At 38.8% G+C, this 25022-nt stretch overlaps 3 protein-coding genes across 3 annotated transcripts; all 3 read right to left on the minus strand.

Moving 5' to 3' along the window:
- Positions 1–968: 968 nt before the first annotated feature.
- LOC149819475 (deSI-like protein At4g17486) lies at positions 969–6022 on the minus strand. The gene is made up of 5 exons (XM_089985550.1): positions 5826–6022; positions 4963–5185; positions 3297–3584; positions 3144–3224; positions 969–1344 (listed from the first exon to the last, which is right to left on the minus strand). Exons 2-5 carry the CDS (start codon positions 5096–5098, stop codon positions 1202–1204), a joined length of 648 nt encoding a protein of 215 aa, XP_089841676.1. The 5' UTR covers positions 5099–5185; positions 5826–6022; the 3' UTR covers positions 969–1201.
- Positions 6023–8662: 2640 nt separating this feature from the next.
- Positions 8663–14419, minus strand: LOC149819476 (nudix hydrolase 8-like). Its single transcript, XM_089986412.1, has 9 exons — positions 14287–14419; positions 13328–13599; positions 12765–12830; positions 10983–11120; positions 10823–10900; positions 10051–10101; positions 9828–9862; positions 9003–9111; positions 8663–8933 (listed from the first exon to the last, which is right to left on the minus strand). Exons 1-9 carry the CDS (start codon positions 14417–14419, stop codon positions 8733–8735), a joined length of 1083 nt encoding a protein of 360 aa, XP_089842538.1. The 3' UTR covers positions 8663–8732.
- Positions 14420–19059: 4640 nt separating this feature from the next.
- AHG11 (Pentatricopeptide repeat (PPR-like) superfamily protein) lies at positions 19060–20757 on the minus strand. The gene has a single exon (XM_089986413.1). The coding sequence runs from the start codon at positions 20737–20739 to the stop codon at positions 19060–19062; it is 1680 nt and encodes a 559-aa protein (XP_089842539.1). The 5' UTR covers positions 20740–20757.
- Positions 20758–25022: the final 4265 nt, after the last annotated feature.

Raw genomic sequence — 25022 nt, forward strand, 5'->3', positions numbered from 1 at the left:
GGCCCACCAAGTATTGGCTTTCTCACTTAAAATGAAACAAACATAAAACAATATGGTTTCTTATGAAAACTAGTTTCACATGATTTGTTCAAAAGATATTTACTTTCAAAATCTCATAAAACACAAATGATATTCACTTTTTAAATCTCATTTTTAGGGTTTTGTGCCAGTATTTTTTAGGTTCTGTGTCAAAAAAGTTGTGTTTAGTTGTTTTTGAGGTATTGTTCAAATGAGATTCACTTTTTAAATCTCATCATAATTCCAAATCACATGAGATGCAACCAAACGTACCCTAAATGTCTGTTGTGATAGATTATTGGAGTCTTTACCGATCTACTACCTTGTGTCATTCATACCCATAGACACCATCTTTTGATACCATCATGTTCACCACATTTCAATGTAAAAAACATAAATTTTTTATTATTTTACCCAGATGCACCGGTTCTGGTTTATGTAATATTTATTGAACCCGCTATGGTTTTTCCTAGAGGTCCAGTCGGACCCAGGTCTGGTCCCGGTATCAGCATCTTACAGTCAGATCCAGGCCAGGACCTACCCAGGTCTGCTGAAGGTCCGACCCAATGACCCTCCTAATCAAATACATTTCTTGAACACACTTCCTCTTCACACGCTTCTTACACTGGTAACTCTGGTTCACATAACTTAGCTCCTATGCCAAGCTACCACCAGCAGAGCTGCACAAATCATTGTCCAATAATCCCACACCTACCACTAGATCTGCATCTATATTTTGTCCACCATTTCCACCTCCCCTCCCAATCACTCAATGCTCATTATGCTGAAAGGTATTCTGACCCCTTTGCTTTCATGGAAACCTCTGATGAGCTTCATGTGATTCACGATTTTAAACTCTTCAAACAGTGCAAAATCATCCACCATCAATTTAAGAAATATAAACATGCAGATTCAGAACCTGGCCTATTTCTGTAAATCTACAGCAATCAGCATACAATTGCATGCAAGAACCTGTTCATTCCTCAGACTCAAAATTACCAGGACAAAAGGAATCATATATGGATACATTGAATAAAGTTCCAACCCCTGGAAGCAGACCAAGAAAGCCCTAGAATTTACAGTCTTAGCAGAGTTTAGGTCACAACAGGCACAATACAAGAGCAACTAACCCATTTTGGGTTTATTGATACAATTCAAAGAAGTATCTCATCCCACAAGCACATCAAAGGAGCTCCCTGGCCAATCTCACTGGCTTATCTCCGACAAATGTCACATCAACATTTGATGCTGTCAGCAAATGGTGATCTAGATCCTCATTATCACTGTCAGCCACCGCAGAGGATGCAATTGAATCAGACTCTTCACCTACACATCAAAAACCGATGGAGATTGTGCGACACCAGTGATTAAAGAGAGTTTATTTATAGCTTAAACTTCCAGTAGACACCATCTTCAGATTCAATTGGCAATCATACCCAAGAATAATCATGCTATGGATATACACAAAAGTACTCTGAGAAGTTAATGACTGCAGCCAGCACTCTATAACAGCACAAATCAAGAGAAACAGATTTAGATAAATTAAAATATTATTTCTTTAACTGATCTAAGCTTGTCCAGTGCAGAACTGCCCAACCCACAAAAAAAATTTGAAATATGGGCTAATTGTTGACATATAACTTTAAAGTCCAATGTTTGAGTGCTCCCTGTCCAGCAACTAGGGCTGCACAACAAGATGAGCTAGCTCTGCATAGGTTCAATCATATATATATATATATATATATAAAAGTGGAATATGTTTACCAGCAAACTATGTTTGCTGGTTTGAACCAACAGGAGCCGTCCAATCTGGGGATCGAACGGCTCCTATTTTTTCCCTTTCCACCCAATGCTCCCATCTGAAACTCCAGGCTGGGCTCCTGTGGCTGGCACTGGCGCAAGATAGGCAGAAGCGTGTGGAGGTCGGGGCTGCAGTGGTGGAAGCTCGCCGGAGAGTCCAACTTCCAGTTAGGAGGGTTCACTCTGAGAGTGTCCTCTCCCTCTGCCCTTTGTGAGTCGACGAGGGTCCCCAAGTAAAGGACTTCCGAGCAGTTAGCGATGCCCACCTTGGTGGTGGAGCCAGGATCAGTCCCTGGAAAGAGGCAGATGCTGGTGGATCTGGAGGCTTTCCCGTCGACCCCGCCGAAATAGGAAGATGAGAGCCAGCAAAGCGGTGAGTGTGAAAAGGCTGATGATGACGGGGATGACGACCTTCTTCGCATCATCGGCGCTCTTTCCCCGAGAAGTTGGACAAATGTTGGTGGGAATGGTGATGGATGGAATGGCGACAGGTGGTGGGAGTGGGGTTGCGAGGGAAAAATGGAGTTGGGCATGCCGGAGGAGGAGGAGGGGGTGGGGTGGTGGGATCGGTGAGGAAGAACGGTTGGTGGAGAGATCTCTTGGCACCGCGAGCGATGGTGTGGCGTGGTGGTGGGAGTGGAAAGAAGGGGAAAGACAGGAGCCACGACAGCTCCTGTTGGTTCAAACCAGTGTTTGCTGGTAAACATATTCTAGTTTCTCATATATATATATATATATATATATATATATATATGGGTTGGGATCAGGTGAAAAAGTATATTTATCATGGTACCTTATTGTGATAGATCTTTGTTCTCTATAGGTTCAAATAGTTCAATCACAAAAGATGAGAACTTTGGTAAATGCATAAAATGGACCATTTAAAAATCTTTTGCGACTAAGTTAAGCCAGGCATAACAAATTAAGTGGCTTTCAGATCACAATTACACAATGTAATATAAGCCATTTCTTTTACTCCCTTCAAAAATGAAGCTTACAATTCAAATTGATTATTGATTAAGCTTATTGAAACAGTAAACTATTACTGCACACATATCTCAAAAATTAGATCTAGCTTTTTTGGTGACTAGAGCTATGAAAACCAAAGGATGTACACCATGGAAATTACCATTCGGTAACATGATCAAGAATAGTAATAGTTAGTAGTAGGAATAATGATAAAAGTATAATAACAGCAACAATAATAATAACAGCAGCAGTAATAATAGTAGCAATGAACTGCACTAGTCAATAAGCAAAAAATTAGTTCTTTAATGATTCCATGAACTACTTCCACTGAAAGTATGAAAATCATCCCAACTCACCTGAATATTCCTGATTGTCTGGTAGATGCCTGACAGCAGTAACCTGAATACTTTCGGGTAGCAGACAATTGCACAAAGAACCTAAATAACAAGAGGATTGATAAGTTTTAATGAACAGCAAGATTAAGAAGAAATAAAGACAGAGACAATCACCTAATCTGGCAAGACGATTCACCCAGCTAGGAATTGGTTTTCCAGTCAACTGCAAGCAAACATCATCAGTGAAATGGTTGCAGTTTTTCACAATCAGATGATATGTGTCCCCACGGTATTTTCCTGACAGGTTCTCGATAAACAATCTAAATTCTGAGCGGGACATCTCAGTGGTGCCCAACCATATAGAGCGTCTATAAATAAACCCAGGACAACTCTTGGGTTCCACCTCGAACACTCCACTAGTTGGGTAGTCGTGGGCTCCATAGCCATACTCAAGGCCATGTGCTGCTTGCAGACAACAGATACAAACATTAAGCTTTGACCATGCATGAACAAGGCACTTCTGGCATTGAGAAGCCAAAAGCATATGACATATATGTAAACGGACATAGTGAACATGAAAAGATGAATGACCACCCAAAAGAATCTAATATGCACCTTTCTGATATAAAAACTTGCAAGGCATAACAAAACAAAATAAACCTGAATACTGAACTTTCCTTATAAGTGTTATCATAAAAAGCAACGGAAGGGACTGTTAAGGAAATAAAAGGCCATCATTATCATATCTAGTAAGAACCAACAAGATATTAGATCGTGCGCACATAATGTTATCAAGAGTTCTCTTGGATTCTCTCTCTTATATATGTCATCTCTTATCAACAAAATTACTCTGTTGTTTTTGCCGTCCATGTCAATGTTATTTCATTTTACTCAGTCATGCCATATTCCAGTTCATCTCCATTTAAAAGTAAAGATACAAATCAAACATTTAAATCAAAGAAAGCCTAAAGGAGAATAGGACAAAAGATCTTTGTATGGAAAGTAATGTCATGATATGCTCACATACAAGGGATAAAAGATACAAGAGTGTGAAGAAAATAGTATATCGAGCAGCTTATATACATTTATTCGCTCTATAATCACTGCTATCAGCATTCATTCTCCTTTTTTTTCCTTAAGAACGTTATGAACCAATCTTCACTGTCTCTCTGTCACCACTTATCTATTTCTTTCCCACTTTTTATCTTGCTTGGGTACCTCTAGAGGATGATTTTTCCCTTCTAAATGACACAGTACAGTAACATGCAGTTCGTTAAAAAAATCAAAATTCATTAGAAACAAAGAGTACTGGTGGAAACTCTACCGACTACCCGTGCTGTTTAGAATTTAGATGCCAAACTTAATTAGAAGGAAGATAAGGACGCATTTAGACTTCCAAACTTAGGAAGCAACATAGACCTACATGGTTAGAGAGCGAGAAATGCTGTCTCTGTATTTAAGCAATAACAAAAGTCTCTTATCCATACCGTTCCAAACACTAAAATAACATCATAAGGACGCATTTAGATTTCCATACTTTGGAACCAACATAGACCTACATGGTTAGAGAGAGTATTACTGGTTTGAGAAATGATGTCTCTGTATTTTAAGCAATAACAAAACTCTCTTATCCATAACATTCCCAACATTAAAACAACATCACCATTTTAGCAGTTTAGATAGCATTGGATAAAAAATGCACCAATTATAATTAGCTCAAGCCAACAAAATCCACAATGCATGAACAACAACACGCTTAGACCAATCATGGTAAGAGAATTTTACGCCCCAATAGACCAATTGAACAAAACCAAACATGACAAAGTGTAAGCTAGCGTACCTTCGATTCCCGAATGAAAAACGCCTAGGCCGAACCAATATAAGTAGTTGTTGATGGGTGTGAGATCATAGATGTTAAGATACACATGCGTATGATTTCCATTGCGTGCGGCAGAAGATCTGGAGCTCGACCGCATTGTACCACCCACCCGCCCACGAGATCTCCCCAGGAAGACAACCCCTAGAATTCCTAATTCAACATCTTGAGAATTCAAAACACAACCCTGAAAATAAAAATTAAAGAAAGAGTTCGTGATTACAAAGAATTGAGCAACAATCCTTCAAAGAATACATTAACAGCCAAAATTCAAAATGCTAGCGAATTAAAATTCGATAAAAAATGAACCATGGATGCGATCGAACAAAAAGAAAACTCAAGAAAATCAGGAATCCTAGTTCCTAAGTCCTAAGTCCCAATTTTAGCTCTCAGAAAAGGGAAAGGAGACGAGGAATAAGTGGAGGAAATGTATGCCTAAGACCAGAAATAAAATTTTTCAAAACAATGTGAACGCTTACAAGCCAAACAACGCGTCACCTTCAAACTTTTCAGAACAAACTCGTCCAAGAAAACAAGAAAAAGCAAAATCGTTTCCGGTTAACGATCTCTAAAAATTAAACCAAATAACCGCCAAATTCAAATCCCAAAATTCACCAAAATTCCATAGCTTTCCCAAATAATGTTTTAAATCCGTCACAGTTACCAGAAACCCTAGATTTATTATTATTTTTAACACGCAAAATATAAAATTTCATGGAAAATCCAAGAAATTGAATCTCAAATACATAAAAAAAGAAATTGAAACAACAAATGGAAGAACAAAATACAAAGGAAAAAGAAACACGAGACGGACGTCGAGATCTTACTCGGACGAAATTTCGAGCTCCGGGGAGGAGGAGGATGCAAATTCCGGGAATATCCCCAGATCTTATTAACTGCGAAAATCCAGAAATTTATTACAGAGAAAGAGCGGCCCCGGAGGATTCACAGGAATCCGGAGACCGCCCCTCTCTCTCCTTGAGAACGAGAGAGAGGTATCTCAGAGATGAGGGCACTTTAGGAATTTCAGGGATTCTTCCCTGGTTCTATTAAGGCGTGAACGTGATAGAAAAAGCCCTCAGTTTCGTCCATAATTGCGTAGGTGCCATTCAACGGATGAAGCCGACGGCCGCTCCGCGGTGTTTGGTGCTGTAAACGGGTTGGATCCGTTTTCCCCGGATCAGCGATACATCTGGAATCTGGACCCGATCTGATCTTATGTAGTGGGGTTGAACCCTGATCGGATTCTCAACCCATGATGCAGGGAGTAGTTTCTGTTAATGTACGGAAACTGGAAAGTTCAAGGCCCCGTTTGAATGCCTCGGATCTCATAACCAAGGTCAGATTTGGTGCCGGGTGCAAACCGAATCCTTTTTTATGAAAACAAAGAATTTCGTCTAAGAAAAGCCTCAGATAGGGGTGGACGTTGGGCCAGGCCTGACCCAATAGGGCCAACCAGGCACGACTCAAACCCGGGGCTGACATATGCTTGTCCCTATTATTATCAAGTTCGGGTCGGGCTCAAGCTACCCAATTCATGTCAGGCCGGGACCCATATCAATAGTTATCATGATATTTTGAGAATTTCTCTAATTTTGAGAATATTTCATTTTTATCATGATATTTGCATAATAAAAACATTTTTTTGTATTATTTTTACATATTCATAACGCCAAGAAAAAAAAACCATATTCTTCATGCCCAAAATGAGATACCGTGACTTTTTGGTCGTTTGGATGGCAGTTTTGTTAATTCGGACAAAGGCAGGGATATTATCTCAAACGATAATTCAAATACGAAAACAAATCCGCATGTGCCGCAAATTTGACTAGCGTCAACGGATCGGGAATGCCGCGTACCAAGTCCAGAATAGCTAATTATGGTTACCTGCAAATTCATTGCTTATTCATTTGTTTAATTACGCTAACTAATCGATGATATGGAATTTAAATTATTGGTTTAGGCTGGATAAAGGTCATCTGAATGAAACAATTAATATAAAAAGGGCTTCGTCATAAAAAAAAATATAATATAAAAATGGCTTATAATTTTACATAATCTTGTATAATCGCATGAGAAATTAATTGGGCATTTCTTTTTAACCGTCCAACGAAAGGGTGATTAAATTAGGCTTCATTGAGTCACGGCATGTTTGGAAGAAAGAAAAACTCTCATACGAAAAGAAAATTTTGCAGAAGTTTTGATATGATAATTTTTGTAAATGATTTTTTTTTGTGCAGTATGAGAAAATTAAAAGAAAAAAATGAAGGGAAGAATAAGAGGAATTGGAGCGTTTGATTGCTATGACAAATACTTCCACTAGATCATCTACCACAATTTTGTGGATCAGCCCAGCTTGCAAGCAACACAGAAAATCAGTCTTTTTTAAGTGATGACTATCATAGTGACAAACTTTAAAAACGACAAAATCTCGTTGTTTGAAAAGTCGCAAGAATTTGAAATTTTTTTCATAAATCTCACATTTTTTGGCAAAATATCGCAATAAAAAATAAATTAAAAAATATACAAAATATTTTTTTATAAAAAAACTATTAATAAAAATTATTTAAAAATAAAAATACACGTTTTTTCATGTTAAATAGTCATTTAAAACGTAAATATTGTATTTGAATTGCAGTATTTATGTTTTTTCATAAATCTCACAAAAAAATGGCATTTTTAACTTTCAGGCAATTTCTCGCGAGATTTTTGTCACTATGATGACTATTTATCCCTGACTTTTTTCATTGAGTGCAATCAAACACGCTCACTTTGAAACCCTCACGACCAAAGAACCGTTTAGGCCCTGAGGGCGATGGTCCTAGCCTCAAAGTTTCATGCCTCTGAGCAGACGATGACCGTAGGCATGGCAGGCTGAGCCAGCACAAACACACCCTCAGAAAGTGACCGAGTCACACCATTTGAATGACTAATATCTAGGTATGGGCCTCATGTCATATCAAATCTATTTAATAAATTTTAATAATAATAAATTTCCATATGTTAAAATGTTAAGATACTAATGCAATTTTGCGACTCATACTCGTGTCGGCTCCTGATTGGTGCACGTGTCTATGTGACATGGGATGCGCTTATTATTCATGCACATTCCAGGTCCAAACCAAGGTGGACAAACTAGGAAGCGAAAGCGGAAAACGATACGGGAAGAAGGAAGCGAAGTATCAATTTGAAAGTGAAATATGAATAAAAAATAAAGCAATATGGTAACTGAATAGGAATCAAATAAGAAACAAATAAAAGCTAAAATAAAATTGATCATACTTATATTTCATGATTTTTCAGTAAAAGAGTTAATTTTTTGTTAAAATCTAACAACGATGGTTACTAATTTAGAGAAAGTACATAGAAAGTGAGTGGAAGCGTGAGAGAAAATACATGTAAAACATGAAAAGAAATGTGAGAAAAACATATAGGAAGCATAGACCATGTGTGTGGGAAGCATAGAAGAAGCGTGAGGGAATCGAGATTCCCCTGAAGTTTCGGAAGCGAGGAGTATCTCGCTTCCGAAGCGAGTTTCCGGGAAACACGCTTCCCACTTACCTAAGAAGCTTCTGGTAACTCTGGTCCAAACTAAAGGGCCAAAACAATGGTAGCATCTTGTCATTTCATTTGGATTTGTAAATGCATGTACATTAATGTCACAGATACATTATATCAAGTAGATAAATTTCAGTGAGGACAATTGTGAAAAAATACGTGCCCTCTAAAATCCTTCATAGGCATAAACCTTCAGTTTCACTGATTACATTGAAATACAAGGAAGAAGACTTCCCGTCATACATTGATATAATCTGTGTGGTTGATAATCCTCGGTAACGCTTCCCCAGCCGAGCAATGCATATATTCATCATGTTGTTGAGCATGTCATCCTTTTCGATAATTGGCTGTTCCATGAATTCATTGAGAGACATCCACTATACAGAGAGAGAGAGATCAGAAAGCCTTGTAATATTATATTCTTCCATTTGATTATAAAAAATTACCTTGGCTTCTTGAATTTCAGATTCATCTACCACGATGTCACTTGATAGAGGTTTTAGCAAGCAAATGAAAAACAAGTCTGCCTTCCCAAATGCTACACCATGAGCATGCCTGAAATTTGTTTTTGGAGTTAAAAAGAAAGAAAATGGCAGCCTAAAGTATTAAAAGAAACTGCATCCAATGATAATGACATTATTATCTTACTGCAAGAACTAATCAACATACATATATTCTGTGGGCAGAAAGGCCAGCAGAATGGCAAATGAAATATAAGATAATTTCAAATCAAGCTTCTTCAGTGTTCGACTTAATTATCATGTGGGCTCTTCAATAGAGAAAAAAATGAAACAAGAATGGCTAGAACCTTCCCCCAGAAATGCCATTGGAAGTTCTTGACATTACACTAAGAAACAGCTGGTAATTTATGGGTTGGACCTTCTACAAGGACATTGAGATTGTTAATAATTTACAAATTCAAGCCACAACACTGTATCAAAGTATGAAACGAGAATAGGTATTTATTTACTATTCTGTTTGAATTGAATATTGATAGGTTCAAGAAAGCCATCCTGAGCGCAGTTCATTCTTAGTAGCACTTGGAAAGTCGAGGATTATCTTATAGTGTCACAAGTTCCGCTACCATGAAGGAAACGGTGATATCGTTACTACCGACCACGATAACTTTTGAACACTATCATGAACATCCAGTATGTGACCAGTATGTGAAAATCTAAAATACCCTGCCCGTGTTTCCATTTGTATGAGCACATTTACGTGCTTCATATACTTGTGAGCAAGCATGTAAATGAATCATAAAAAGCAATCACCTGAAAGCAAGCACTTCCACAAATTTCGTGTCGATCTGCACAAGAAACTGTTATTAGCAAAGTTTCGATACATGAAGAATATACAGGATGGTCTGTCAAAGTAAATTATCAAATCTAAATGGTGAAAGAACTTTCAGTCAGCCATTGGAGTGTGTAAGTAATGGATGGCTTTGGTGATTATAAGGTTTAAGGAAAAAGTGAAGAATTATCAAGTTATTCTTACACCAGTTTCTTCTCTAACTTCTCTAATGGCTCCAGAGAATATCTCTTCATCCTGGTAACACAAACAGAAGAGAAAAATATAGTTAACATACACCAGGTTCTAAATTCAACAAGCCCAACTCCTAACCTGGAAAGTCCGGATTGTAAGCCACAACAACTCTAAAAAAACCAACACAAAGTAACTTTTAAATTCAGAGAGGTCTTCCCTTTTGTTCAATTTTCAAGTACTTGCATCCTTCTTCCTTCTCTTTAATGGGGTGCAGGGTTGTATACAATATGAAAGACATTACACTGACTTGAGCTGGTCCTATCCAAACTGGACAATAGAGGCCAAATCAGTGGACTTTCAGTTCAAGGCTTCAAGCTTATCTTTTAAACCAGTGAGCTTTTCAGTGGGTAAACAAGGATTGGGTTTTTTTAGTATGGTACAAACCACTGAACTCAATCACCTGCTTCCATTTCTCTTCGGTTATCTGTTGAGGTCTAACCCTTAGAGGAACACAAATTGGATTGTTGATTGATTGCTAGGATTTTTCTTGCAGAGAGAGAAAGAGAGCATTTGAGGATTATATAAAACCCACTAAGCCCCTAAGTTGAGTCTCAGGTCTGAGGGAGTGGAGCACCTGAAGATATGTGGTGTCCATGCCACTAATTCCAATGAACCTGTGTGAGACCTGGCTTTAATTTATAACTTAGCAACAGATCAGGTTGAAAACTTGAAAACGATATAAACTGAGGAAGTTGAGATTAAGTCTAGTGTTATATATCCATACCTCAAGAATAACGCCAGTGGGTAGTTTCCAGACTCCTGCAAATGCTGAAGCACAATGTTTTTCTTGCACTACAAGCAGCTGTACATGCATACACACCCTAAAATTATACATAAATGAAAAAATACTTGAATCATATTTCTCAGCTAATATTTCACTTTACCTCCATTTTATCATTGACCACAAAACCACCAACCCCAACCTGATGCGTAGCATTGCAAGGAAGCAAACAAGGCCCTCCTGGGATCCAATATGTCAGCATAACATAACAAGATTCTGCATGGTGGTATATGAATCCTTCCTGAAAGGCATACCAATACATATTATTATGAAAATGGTTGTTAAATTTGATTACTAGAGTCCACAAGTATGTTATCTAAGCCAATCATTAACTTGATTGTTGGGCAAACTCATCATTTGAAAAACTTGTTAGGGTTGACAATTGCCAAAGTCAGATATAAGGAGGTATGATGTTATTTTTGTTAAAATGTAAAACTGTATATATATATATATATATATATTATATATATAAATATATTTTTATTTATTTCTTTTCTGTAACTTTTTTTCTTTATTTTTATTTTGTCTTTATGTCATCTAGTTCAGTTTGAACTAGAATGACAGTTGCTAGTCAAGTTCTGTCCAGACTTGACTAGCAATAGAGTTGTTGGACACAGTCCAACGGCTCTATTTAGAGCTGTTGGACTGTGTCCAACAGCTCTATTAAGTCCTCTTTCAGCTGTGTATATAAAGGGGTGCAGCCCCCTCTTATATTTTAATTCCAATGCTTCCTAAGCAATTGGTTTTTCATATCAATAAAGAACCTTTTTATTTTTATTTTATTTCCAGTTATACCCTTTTTAAGGGTTATGCTTTAGTGTCATTCTTGACACTTTCCCTTGAGAATCTAAGCTCGTGTTTCGAAGATCCCTATTTCATTTCAATTTTGCATGCTCCTCTACTTCCAGAAAGTAACTTGGAGTGTTAAAGTCACATTTGCTTTCTATAGATGTAAACTCCAATTGGTGCTGAAGAGAGAAAAGCTCATGTCTGGCAAGCAGAAAATGAACAGTGCAGCAGAAGATTTTAGCTCTGACATGTTTGTCAACTAAGAGTAATTTTATTGCCCAAGTGAATCAAAACAAACACATTATTTGCTTTCTGTTATTCACATCCATCTCTGAATAAAGGGCACATCTTCTAACAGTTTCAATCTCACCTTTTCTTTTCTTTTTCCTGGAAGATCCTTGCACAGTAAATAAATGAAACAACAGCCAAAGTGATAAGCATTACCATGGACATTCATTTCACCAAACTTTCATTTTCACTTATCGGTTTGCACCTATGATAATTGACAAGCATAAATCTCTGGCCACAAATTTAGCTCATGTTTTGTATTTTGGTGTTTGCTTAACCCCACTTAACGTTGAAAGTATTTAGTGACCTATTAGAACCTTATCAAAATGTTCCCTTTTACCAAACAAACTGGTTCATCAACAGCAAGCAAGGTACCATAAGTAATTCCATAAGCTCCAATTAGTTGCTGCAATACATTCCTGCAATTATACTACAGCAAACTTCTGCTATTGTTTAGAAGTCTTTCCTGTGTGTGATCTTGAATGATTGAACATGTAGGCACAGTGAAAATCTCTCTTTTTTATAATTGGAAAATCAGATCATTTATTTCTAATCAACTTGTCTTAAAAAAATGAGGCTCCATGTTAGACACATGTACAAATGGGAAAAAGCTACAGTTTCTGCATACAGGAGATATCTGAGCCTCAAAACTGGTACGTGAATCAACTTTTCTCATATTATAGAATGCTAAAAACTCATGTCATGCAGATGCAATAGCTACCATTGCAAATGAAGTTAAAATAGTGACTTCCCTAGGGTTCTTAATTGCTCATGATCCTAATTAAATGTTTCTTTTACACCTACTTGCCTTAATTGCAATAGAGACGAGCTCAGATCTTTCGATAGGAAGCTTAAGCCATACTCCCTTCTTTCCCTGCCAAAGAAAAAAACATAAATGAAAACTGAAGCTGGAAATAAAGGGTAAGAGTGGGTTTTTTTTGGGTGTATATGAGAGAGAGAGAGAGAGAGAGAGAGAGAGAGAGAAATAAATATGTGACGCTAATCATTGGACGATTTTAACTAAAAAATCTTTCACTAGCTCACACAAGGAAGAAGAAATAAAAACGTCTAAAGTCTAAACTCTATTAAACTTAAAGCTTTTCTCTCTAATTCCTTTATTTATTCTTCAAATCTGTTGAGGTATGTAATTGGACATGATTGAGATGAACCATAAATGAAGATTCAGAGAAACATAAAAAGCAAAGTGCTCTGGTGAACGTGTCAACTTGTCCATATATTATCTTCAACTAACAAGTAATAAACCAAACTCTAATAAGTGGAAAGTGACAATCTTCTTCTAAATCAAATGACAAAATCTTCTTCTAAATCAAAGAATGCCAAATGTTCATGAATAGTGATATAAACAACTACCTTCAATTTCCAGTGATTAAGGGAACAGCGGAGAAGTGAAGTAAATGCATTAACATCCACTGGCAAGCATTCTGAATTGATGACAATCCCTTCATATTCATCTTCAAAAGCATCCAACAGCAAGAATTTTTCACTGGCTTCTGCACACGGTGGCGCACCATTGCTTCCAAGAATCCTAGATTCTTTGCTTGACAGCAATATGCTTCTGCCAGCAGAATCAGCTTCCAGTTTAAATGTTTCAGTTGTTGGAGAAGAAGGCTTGTAAACTTTACCTGCAGGAAGCAACAGAGTAGCAAGCAAAATAAGACCATCGGATATAGAGGCAGAGACAATAATCTATTTCATAATTAAGCACATAGTAGAATAAGTATGAACATGTAATCCACTCGGACATCGTGTTCTCTTACTTCCATCATCCATGAAAACCTTGGATTTAAATCATATTAATACTAGAAAAAGCAACATTTTCTAACCAATTTATGAGTCATGAAAGCATCACTAGCATCAATTGAAGGTCTTCAAGGTGTCAATATAATGAATAAGAGTAAATACTGTTAAGGTTTGGTTTCATCGTAATCAGTTTGTTCTTCATTGGAGTGCAAACGAATCAGAGTTAATGAGTCATAAACAGATGATAGAGGTTAATGCAGGGAAAACGAACCAATCAGTGCGTAACTGGTTTTATCACCCATGGGAGATACGCATACTAATACCCATAAATTATAGGTATGGGGAAAGGATTAAGCCAACAAATGAATGAACCAAAGATAAAGGTTATGGTTCCTTTAAAATCAATTCCGCACCACCATTTTCCCAATCAGATTCGCATATGACCACAACAATTACTGACATTCAGGAACTTAAAAGTAAATTTATCTAGCAAATCCCACCAAGAATACTTGTTCTATTCAAACCAATTAACCTCCATCACCAGACCAACCAGATAGAGAAAATCCTACCTTGATAACAACAAGAGTACCGCAGAGTTCTCGACCGGATAACTCCGCTCGAATGCAGCTTCAAATGAGTTCTCCAAATGTATGCTACCTCTGACACACGCCCAACCCGATAATCGAACATTTTCGACTCCATTAACGATGACACATGCATAGTGGCAGACGATATCTACCTCAATTTTACATTCAACATGCCTTACCTCTACATCTCAGTAAAAGCTCAAGAGAGGATTTCTTGATTCCATTCATAAATCCCATGAACAGAACAGAATTAGAAACAACGAAAGTCACTGCGTTTCTCGTCGACAACAACAAAAAGATGCATAGAAAAAAAGAAACCAACAATGCATATTCTACTCAAAACCCACTACGAAGCAAATGTCCTGCACTCTTATTCCACATCCCACCTAATGCAAAGTGGGGGGTGAGGAAGAGTTATAAATAAAAGCAAACACCTTATCCTCCACGATATCCCAATACCTGAAAAATGGGTTTCGTGAAAATGACTCCCATGGCTGGTAATAAAACAAATCCCAAAGGAAACGTGGAGATTTCCGTGAACTGTCCAAAGCTTTTCATTGACACCAACGGTAATTTCAACAAAGCTTCACACCAATCATAGCACACCAACAAGGCCAATTAGAGAGAGAGAGAGAGAAAGAGAGAAGCGAGTCGCAACACAGATGGCATTATTGGACACGTGAAACAGTAGTGGGCATTGGGACCCACCATGACAAGGGCCACAAGGTATCCAAAACAACACCATCAACGCTCAAAAGAATCGTCGGGAGATGAAAAGGCACGTGCATGAAAACTCGGTGAGAATGAGATAAACAAGTTAGGGAATGCATCTCTACACCACCCAACCATGAGAAGGCCTGGTCAAGAAGACAAGAAGTATCTGGGATTCTGATTAACAATCTCTTCTTGTCTCATGCTTTTCTTATATTAATGGAGGTGATTCCTCGCCTCCAGTCAGTGTACTCATTAACCTTTAATTTAATTTATTAAAAAATTATCTTCAATTTTTTTTAACAAAAACTCTCTCTCTCTCTCTCTCTCTCTATATATATATATATATATATATATATATATATATATTCACAGGTTAACTCTTGTTGACTCACTGAGTGTTCTTCATAAAATCTCAAGGCTCAAAAAATCATTTTTTTTCATCTAAAAAAACATGATCAATGCGTCGATTCCCAACATATCTTCCATGTAAAAAATATTGATGGGTCAAAATTAATTGTAAAAATTATTCTCTCATGTATATAATTATATAGAGAGAAGGGAGATGGCCCACCCACCTGTCAGTTTCAAAAATCTATTCTACATGACTTTCAGCAAGTCTAACCGTACCGGTATGACCTCCATATTTGAAAACCTACAAAAAAAAAACTTCTTGGATCAACACTTTTTTTTATGTATAAATAGGATTTTCAATGATATAAAAATCAACATTTCTGGAATTTTTGAAAAATTTTATGTTATAAAATTCTACCTACTTGCAAAAAACCAAAAAAACCTTGAAATTCAAAATTTGGAAGTGAGAAAAGGAGGGTGAACCATATATATATATATATATATATATATATATATATATATATATATATATATATATATATATATATATATATATATATATATATTTGCTACAACTTTTGGAAATTCCCTAAAAAGGGTTGCACTACAAAAAAAATTGTCTAATTTTTTGTAGCTGGAGCTCAGATGCCTTGCTCCAACTTAACCCAGCCTTTGGGCCGGGGCTTTCTTGTTGACTGAGTAACGGGGTCCTTCCCCTATGATCCCCACCTACTTGGCTGCACCTCGACTCCTGCTTTTTCAAGGGTACAATAGGTGTATCGGCTCTGCAGTCGCCCTTCGATCCAATCTCTAGGGAAACAGAATCTATCGAGTTTGAATCTCATGACTTGAGTTGTTTTCACATAATATAACCTCATAAATGTGTCTAATATGCTCAATTTAGTAGGACTTGACTATTTGATCATTTTTTTGATGAGAAAACATGTTTTTATGAGTATGGAAAAATCAATGTTTTCATAACCGTTGATTTTTTAATAGCAGGAAAAACCTATATACAGGTTGGATTCTACCAATTCAATATGGTGTTAGATGTGAGAAAAACAAACAAACAAGGAGGTTCCACCCATTTGCTAGTTCAATTATACCTACAATTGACTGTAGCAATATATATATATATATATATATATATATATATATATATATATATATATATATATATTCTAAACACAAAACAGTCATTTTAAGGGAACACTGCTTGGTTCTTTAGATGCCTTAATGCAATCCCTGTAGGCTGTCAACGGGTCTGGTAGGCAACCCATCAGGGTGCATCAAACCCACTCAAATAAGAGGCAATTAAGTTCGGGTCCACCGTGTCTGAAAAATGAAAGTCTAAACCTGATAAAGAGCATTTAAAATATATATCTTTAATTAAAAATACATACAAGGTCAGCCAAGTTGGGTCAGATATCCAGCAAAAATCATAGCTCAAACCCACTGACATGTTATTCGGGCTGGGTTGGGCTGGGTTCAGGTCAACCTGAATACTATGGGGTCAGCATCTGATCAGATCCGTACTTGGATAGTTTAGATATTTACCAAAATCAAAGTTTCCGTAACTCTTCTAGCCGTTTTTTTTTTTTTGAAAGGCAAGCTGGGGTTTGGCGGACCCCTATTAGAACAACAGCCGCTCCATGTAGCAGAGGGATTCGATCCTAGGCCTTCAGCTTCACACAGGACCCCGCTTACCACATGAGATACCACCTCGGTGGTGCCGTTTTAGCTCTTCTGTTTATATGTTGCTGCACACAGATCAAGCATTTGATGACCATGTCTCACCAAATGAACGAGTTCAACATGGTTGAGCTTGGTTAGGGATGCAAATGGGTTAAACCCAGGACAGGGGTTTTGCTATTTTTGGCTGTTCTGGATCTGATTCTGATCTGAATCCCCCTGTATTTAGCTCTTCAAAACCGTTTGCATCCCTTCTCTTGGTACATTTGATTATGGACATTAAATTGTAAGATTCCCTTTAAGAGTGCACAGAATATTATTAATTACATTTAAACTAAGATAATCAGTCATCATTGAACAACTACAACACCATGTTTAGAGGCCGGATCGGGTGCAATCACATAGCACAAATTTTGTGCATTAAGCACCTGATCGCCCTCCATCAGGCCTTGCGCCCCACGACAGGCCTGTTACCAAGATGGAGGGTGATCAGGTGCTTAATGCACAAATATTTGTGCAATCATATTGCACCTGATCTTTTCACCATGTTTAGCCTAACCTTGTTAAATTTAGTAAACAGAAGTTTGAGCAAGGGGGTCATTGGTTTGCGGTAATTGATTCTGCAATGATAATGCCACCATTATTGGGATCTTAAAAGGCCAAATAGGGAATACAATCATTAAAAATACAGTGTATGAAACACGTGACAGAACCATGTTATTTAAAAAATAAAGATAAATTGAATTCATTGTGATTTTTGTATAAAAGTTCATTTTTTGAGGTGGTTTTATAATGATTTTTTTTTATGACAAGGAACCCTTGCCTAAGGAGGGAAAACCCTGTGTGGGCCCACGACCACTTTATCTTATGTGGCTTACCTTTGAAAGCTACGTACACACCCATGGGATAGCAGGATTTGAAATGAGGTCTTCAACTCAACACCTTCACAACCACCCCACTGGTCAGGCAGGCGACCTCGGGGTGGTTGACTTTATAATGCTATTATTAGGAAGATTGCAGTTATTTCCTGACATATATGGAACACATGTTAACCATGATAAGTGTGATTCAAAGAGGCTCTAGCTATTTAGCTTATTGAATTATGATTTGGGTAAGATCTGCCAAGAAATCATGATCATGTTTGTTTTTAGGCAAAGGGAACCCCACTGCACATCGATCATATTGGCAGGCCTCCAGTTGGTTAAATCATTGAGGTCCTCTCCCAACCAACCATACATTGGCAGGCCTCTGGTTTGCTGAAACCCTTGAAGTCCCTCTTACACACTAGAGTGGAGTTTCTGAATTGATAAAGGTCACCCTACCAGATGAGTGAAGCCCTTGTGGGCCCCTGTTTGCATTCATCTTAGAAATATTATTAGCCTAATCCAACAGATCTCTTTCCACAATAAGCTCTTGTTGTATGCTTGACTAGTGTCAAGGATACGCAGGATCCTTGTTTAACCCTCAGTTATGGCAGTCTAACTGTTCATATATTTAGTTACATCTGATGGTTTTATGCACGCCATGTTTGTGAAGTTAGTGACTGATCTCAATGATGACAGAATTTTACTTCATGGATACTAAATATGATAATTTTCTAAGGGTGTGTTTGAATCACTCAAATCTGAAGATCTGTTGGAGATCTGAAGGCCATCTGAACCTGCACTGCCAAATCCTTGGATCTCCTCCACTGCATTTATACCATGGATCTATGATCCTAATACAAGATCAGGTGTTTGAAACTGTTTGGATCTCGGCATGGGCCTGCGTCACATTGGCAAGCCCCATGGTAGCTCAGATCCTCAGGCCTGAGCTGGAAGGGTTTCAAACGCCCTCTAAATTACTGGCCAAGGGATTCATCCTTTGCGTGAACTGTTGTTCTGTAAATTTGCACCAAATTGAGCATGCTATCTCTTGCTCTCGTGATACTCGCACATTGTCTGTGCTTTGCTGGTGTAACCTGACTGAAGTTACTTGTTTCACCTTTCATGGCGTACTTCACGCTAACGAACAAACTGTCCTGCTGATCCCCTGCATATGTATCCTCAGTAGGCACAGAATTTCATGAATCAACTCCATTTGTGGGTGCACCCTGTCTCCAGAAACAAACTCCCACACCATATTGTTGACCTCAACCCTGCTACACCCAGGCTCTTTCTTCCCTCCATGCTCACTTATTAGCTCCATCACATCCTGCTCATCCTCCCTCCTCCCTTCTCTGGCATATATGCTTCTCATCACCACATAGTTACCCGCATTCCATGGCTCAGCTAGCATTGCCTTCTTCATTATCCTCTCAGCTCTTCCTGCATCTCCATGGTTTCTACAGGCAAACAACAAAGAACTCCAGATTATCCCACTGCCTTCGTAAGGCATTGTTCTAATCAACACCTCAGCTTCCTCAAGGCATCCTGCTCTCCCCAGCAGATCGACCATGCACCCATAGTGCTCAATCTTTGGCTTAGTTCCATAATTTACCATCTCTTTGAACATTTGTTTACCTTCTTGAACCAGACCTCCATGACTACAAGCACACAGAATCCCTATAAATGTGGCATCGTTTGGTTTTATCCTCGATATTCTCATCTCCTCAAACACCTGAAGAGCTTCTTGAGCGAGCCCATTCATAGCTAACCCCATGATCATAGCGTTCCAAGTAGGAACTTCTCTATCAGTCATCTGATAAAAAACTTGCCTTGCTTTATGAATGTTTCCGCATTTAGAATACATGTCGACTAGCGCAGTGCAGATAGCGGTCCCCAGCTCAAATTTGTTTCTCTTAATATAACCATGCACCCAGTTGGCCAAATCTCGTGCACCCAAATCAGCAATTGCAGGAAGAAGGCTCATCATTGTCACTTCATTTGGTTTTGCACAAGATTCCAGCTGCATCTTATGGAAGAGATTCAAAGCTTCAATCGGTTGCCTGTTTTGTGAGTATCCAGCTATCATGGCATTCCAAGAGACTACATTCTTTTCAGGCATTGAATCAAACAAAGACCTAGCAGATTCCAAATCCCCACTTTTACAGTACCCTGACAGCATAGCAGTCCATGACACCACATTTGGCACAGGAATTTCCCCAAACAGCCGGCGAGCACAAGCCATCCTGCCGCTTCTTGCGTAACCATCAATCATCACATTGAATGCCACGGAGTCCTTCTCGGGCAGACGAGCAAAAAGATCTTCAGCCATGGAGATATCCCCTGACCTCGTGTATCCACCAATGATGGCAGTCCAGGCCACAACATTTCTCCCCTCAGGCATTTCTTCAAACACTTTGTGTGCATCATTCATCACACCGAATCTCGCATACATATCGATCATTGTTGTTGAAACAAACGGATCTGAACCGAAACCCATCCTCAGAACCTGGCCGTGAAGCTGCTGCCCTTCATGAATTCTGGAATCAGAAGCGCATGCTCTCACCAACAGCGGAAACGTGTAGTTACCAGGGCGGAAGGAGCTGAGCGTTCTCAGACTATTGTAGAAGGCAATGGATTCATGAAATTGTTGGTGTTTGATATATGCGTCGATCATGGAATTGCACATGAAGGTGTCTTCTTCGGATCGGTGGTCGAAGACGAGCCGTGCATGTTGGATTCCTGCTAGGTCCGAGCATGCAGTGATGAACTTGGTGAGCAGGGCTATGTTGGTTTCTAGAGCAAATCTTAGCATAAAAGCATGGATTTGGAGGAGGGTGTCTGTGTTGGCTACCCTTTGCAGCAAAGCAATGCACTCTTTCTCTTTGGGGCTCCATGGTGACTTCATAAGAATTGGGTGCAAGAAAGGGTTGCTCTCACTGGACTATTCATCATCACAAACTTGTTCAGTACTTCACATCCTGTCTTTCTTATAGTTTGTTTGTTTGTTTGTTTTTCAATTGGCACAGTGGGATGGGACTTAGGCCGCTAGTCAGGTGGTTTAGGTTCAAATCCAAAGTCCCATAGGCGTTATTCCTTGGGCAAAGCCTAATTGTGAGGAATCCCTAAAGACAAGGGTTAAGCCCACAGATTTTTACACTGTCAGGTCTCTGAGGGTGGTTTCTCCGTGTAAATAAAAAAAAAAAAAACTGGTAGAAACTACCTCTTTAATGTGTGGGGGTGCCTTTAACCGGTGGGTTCCATAAGAGCTTGGGTGCTAGTGACCCCACTCAGGGTTAATCTTGCAAGGGGGCTGGCCTGTTAATGACCCGATCCTCAGCAAAGGTTCTTAGTGGTAGAAAAAAAGAAAAAGAAAAATTAAATGTCCGCCATGGACTGAGAGGTGCTGAGTAGACCATGGTCATGTTTTGGTATGTACAAAGTAGAACTCCACGAGTGTTCTCTCACTGCCCACCAAGAATACTTTCCAGTTGGGTTTGGTCTTGTGGTAAGAAACACACATCGAGTATTGAACTCTAGATGTTTTTTAGCTTGAATGCTTCATCTGACCCACCTAGTCAGGTGTGCACAGAGCCCTTGTGGGCTTCTTATATAGGGATGCAAATGGAATGGACGGGATCCAGTATGACACTTTTATGATTTTTATTATTATTATTAAGATCTAGCTTTCCCTATGTATTTAGCTGATCTGAACCGGTTCTGTTTGCATCCTTATTCTTATTTGGTGGCTGTTAACTTTGGGTAAACTCTACCTACAAGGGTTCTGCTTGTCTGGAAGGGATGACTTGTGAATGTCACAAGTTGACAGGACGTTATAAGTTCAAAACTCACAGGTGACATTACTTGCAGTGAGATCGAAGTTGGGTGTACTCCCCCAGTGGACAAGGAGAACCAAGGGTTTTACCAACTGGAGGCCAGCCAATGTATGGTCGGTGATGAAGGGGTTGTTTCCTTGGACTATCCACACCGAAAAAAAGAAGGAAAAACTTCAGGTAAGCTCTACAAAGTAACTACCAGTCTTTAACAGAGCGTTTGATTGGAATAGATACGAGGGTTTTGAATTGGCATGGGGGCCATGGTTAGATATTAGGCAATACGTAGTAGCGTTGCATGGGCCCCATGGCACATGAATGCAAGAAGATGGTGGCACTTTTCCCGTCTCATGAGCAATGATAGTTCCCAAGCAACTCAAACTTAGCTCGATTAAGAGTCCATTTGTTAACAAACTGAACTTAAAACTGAGTTTGAAAAGGCTTATTAAGGGTAAGGATGGCAGTGGACAGAGGCAGGGCCGCTCCGTCTCAAAATTCTACTCTCCATCCCTGCACGGGTTTTGATTTTAACCTCCATCCCCGTTTCATGTCCTCCATCCTCAGTCCAAACAGGGCGAGGAGGGGCAGGGCCCCGTTTCCCCGGGATCCATTGCCATCCCTAAAGAAGGATTGGGGACAGGATGGGGTGGGGCAAGGCGGGGATCGGGACGGGGATGGGGCAGGGCGGAAAAAGCATAAGTCTTTCCCCACCTCCATCCCTGCATGGGTTTTGATTTTAACCTCCATCCCCGGTACAAACGGGGTGAGGCAGGGCAGGGCCTCGTGGTCCCCCGGTCTACTGCCATCCCTAGTTAAGAGCCAACTTCAATAAGAGCTCATTAAAATAATATCTATATAAATATATTACAAACATATATTTTGTTTATCAATAACACTCCATTTAGTCATGGTGTCATGCCTCTTATAGGGTAGGTCTTGACGATAAATCCCATCTTCACTCTCTGTTGAATGTCATTAAAAATAAAGCAACGAGGTTGATTGAGTTCAGCATGAACTTGGCTATTTGAGTTCGAACCAAAGTCAAGCCGTGCTTAGTGAATATAAGTTGAACCCTCAAGCTCAAGGTCGAACCTTAACGAACTGAACTCACACAAACAGAGACTTCAGCTAAAGTTTGGTGTGCTCAAGCTGCTTGCAAGTTTTTGGCTCATTCGGTGTAGGCTTTCTTTCCTAATGCAAATGGATACAGACCAACTTAAACAATAAGCTGATTCAACCTAAACACACAGTTTCGTATGCATTACTTATGCGCTATAGATTCTAAGCAAATAGATGATAATCTTTAGTTTTCCTATAGTAATGTGACAATTTCTTTCCACAGGCAGCCTTCAAAAATCAAATCTATAGTATGCGATGCTGGTTTTTAGCAATAGGATTGTGGATCGGATCATGGTTGACCCAACACTATCAACTTTTGAAGAGAGGGCTCAGTTTTCGATTTGGATATGGTTCAGATAACAGTGGAGTCTCAGATCCCGATATGATCTGAGCTCCCTTAATTCCGGATCTCCTGAAAATGGATAAAACCTATTGATTTTTCATGTTAGAAAGGTAGACTGGATGGGTTAGATCCGATTCCAACCCAGATCCTAACACAGTTGTTTGCCCGATTCCAACCTGCACCTGATTAGGCCCGACCATTTCCCTTCAGAATTGGCTCAGGATTCAGATATATATTACCCATATCCGATATGGTTCAGACCAAGGTCTGAATTCTCTCTGATTTGCAACCCTAACATATTACCAAACCCCTCAGATAACATTTAGGTGAGCAGCCTGAGCATATCCTAGTACACCAACCTAGCAGCAATGAGGAGATGGGATCCAGTTATAAGCAATCTCATAACAACAAATCAAATTGCATCATTATGTTAGCCCCACAATGCCTGAATGCAGGTCTCACTCAGACCAGCTGTGTGTATTAAGGTTATTTATGAGATTGATCATGTTTAGTCACTGAATTTCCAAACTTCTCAAGGCATCCAGATTTGCCAGGGAGTTGAATAAGATGTAATTTGCAGCACTTCTTGTTAAGTGTCAGCAAACGATTGTCGACGTCCACATTCATCGGCAATGTCAAAGTGAAGATGATTTACCTGAGCTGTAAATCTCTTCATTGTTGAGAATTAAGATGGAGAAATACCAATCATTAGTGAAATATTTATGGTTTACTACTGAAAAATTCAGTCTCCAATAGGCCACAATTTTAGCCTACAGATCAAACTCCTGAAAAACGCTGTTATCTTAGCAAAACCAAACGGTACTATGGACTCTAATTAAAAGCCAAAGGATCATTTTTTAAAAAAATGTCTTGAACCTTACATGGCAGTACATGATTATGATGCAACCATTTTCCTTCTCTAGTAGTACTTTGATCTAATGAACCGAGACTTGGATGGTCTTTTAAGGTTGGTATGAAAATCACAATTGAAACAAAACAAACCAGAAGACAGAGAATAAAAGAACAAGAAAAGACACTACATTTACGTGGTTTGGCACTCAGGCCTGCGTCCACGGGTGAATGAGCAAAAATCTACTAGCAAGATACAAGTACAATAGCAACATTCAGAGCTCGTGAAACCCTAATCCCCAATACACCCAATAACTCATACAACTCTCAAACGAGGCGGATATATATATATATATATATATATATATATATATATATATATATATATATATATATATATATATATATATATATATCACCAAAAGGCACAAAACCCTAGCCGGTACAAAATAAAAAATTACAAAACAAGACAAGTTCACACCATGGGGACCCCACCCCCTCACCTCTAGAGAGGTTTGTGGCAGGCTCGGGTCTTGGCCCTAACGGCCCAATCCCTCTGCTACCACCACAAACCTCGTTTTAAAACTCCATTTGTACAATCACCAAAATATTTTTGGGTTGGAATAAGTCCTGGATTCAAGACACCCACACAACAAAGGTATTATTATAAGAAACCTTTCCCATGATCTTAATTATGTTATGAGGCCTTTGCATCTGCCTCGGGTCTTGAATAGCACCATCAGAGAAGACAGTAAAATTTTGTTTGGGAGCTTTGCAATAAGATAGAAACACCATTTCCATGTGTCTCCAAAATATGGTTTTGGCAAAATGTGTGTTGAGGATGGAGTTGCCAAAGATGTCTTATGATTGGTGTTGAAGCTGCCAATTCCATTCTCAATGTTGTGTTTTGGCAATACCATAGCTCCCAAACAGGAGATAGCATGAGAGCACTGG

The sequence above is a fragment of the Nuphar pumila genome, chromosome 13 (genome assembly GCF_984573655.1).
Source record: "Nuphar pumila chromosome 13, dmNupPumi1.hap1.1, whole genome shotgun sequence".
Taxonomy (NCBI): Eukaryota; Viridiplantae; Streptophyta; class Magnoliopsida; order Nymphaeales; family Nymphaeaceae; genus Nuphar; species Nuphar pumila.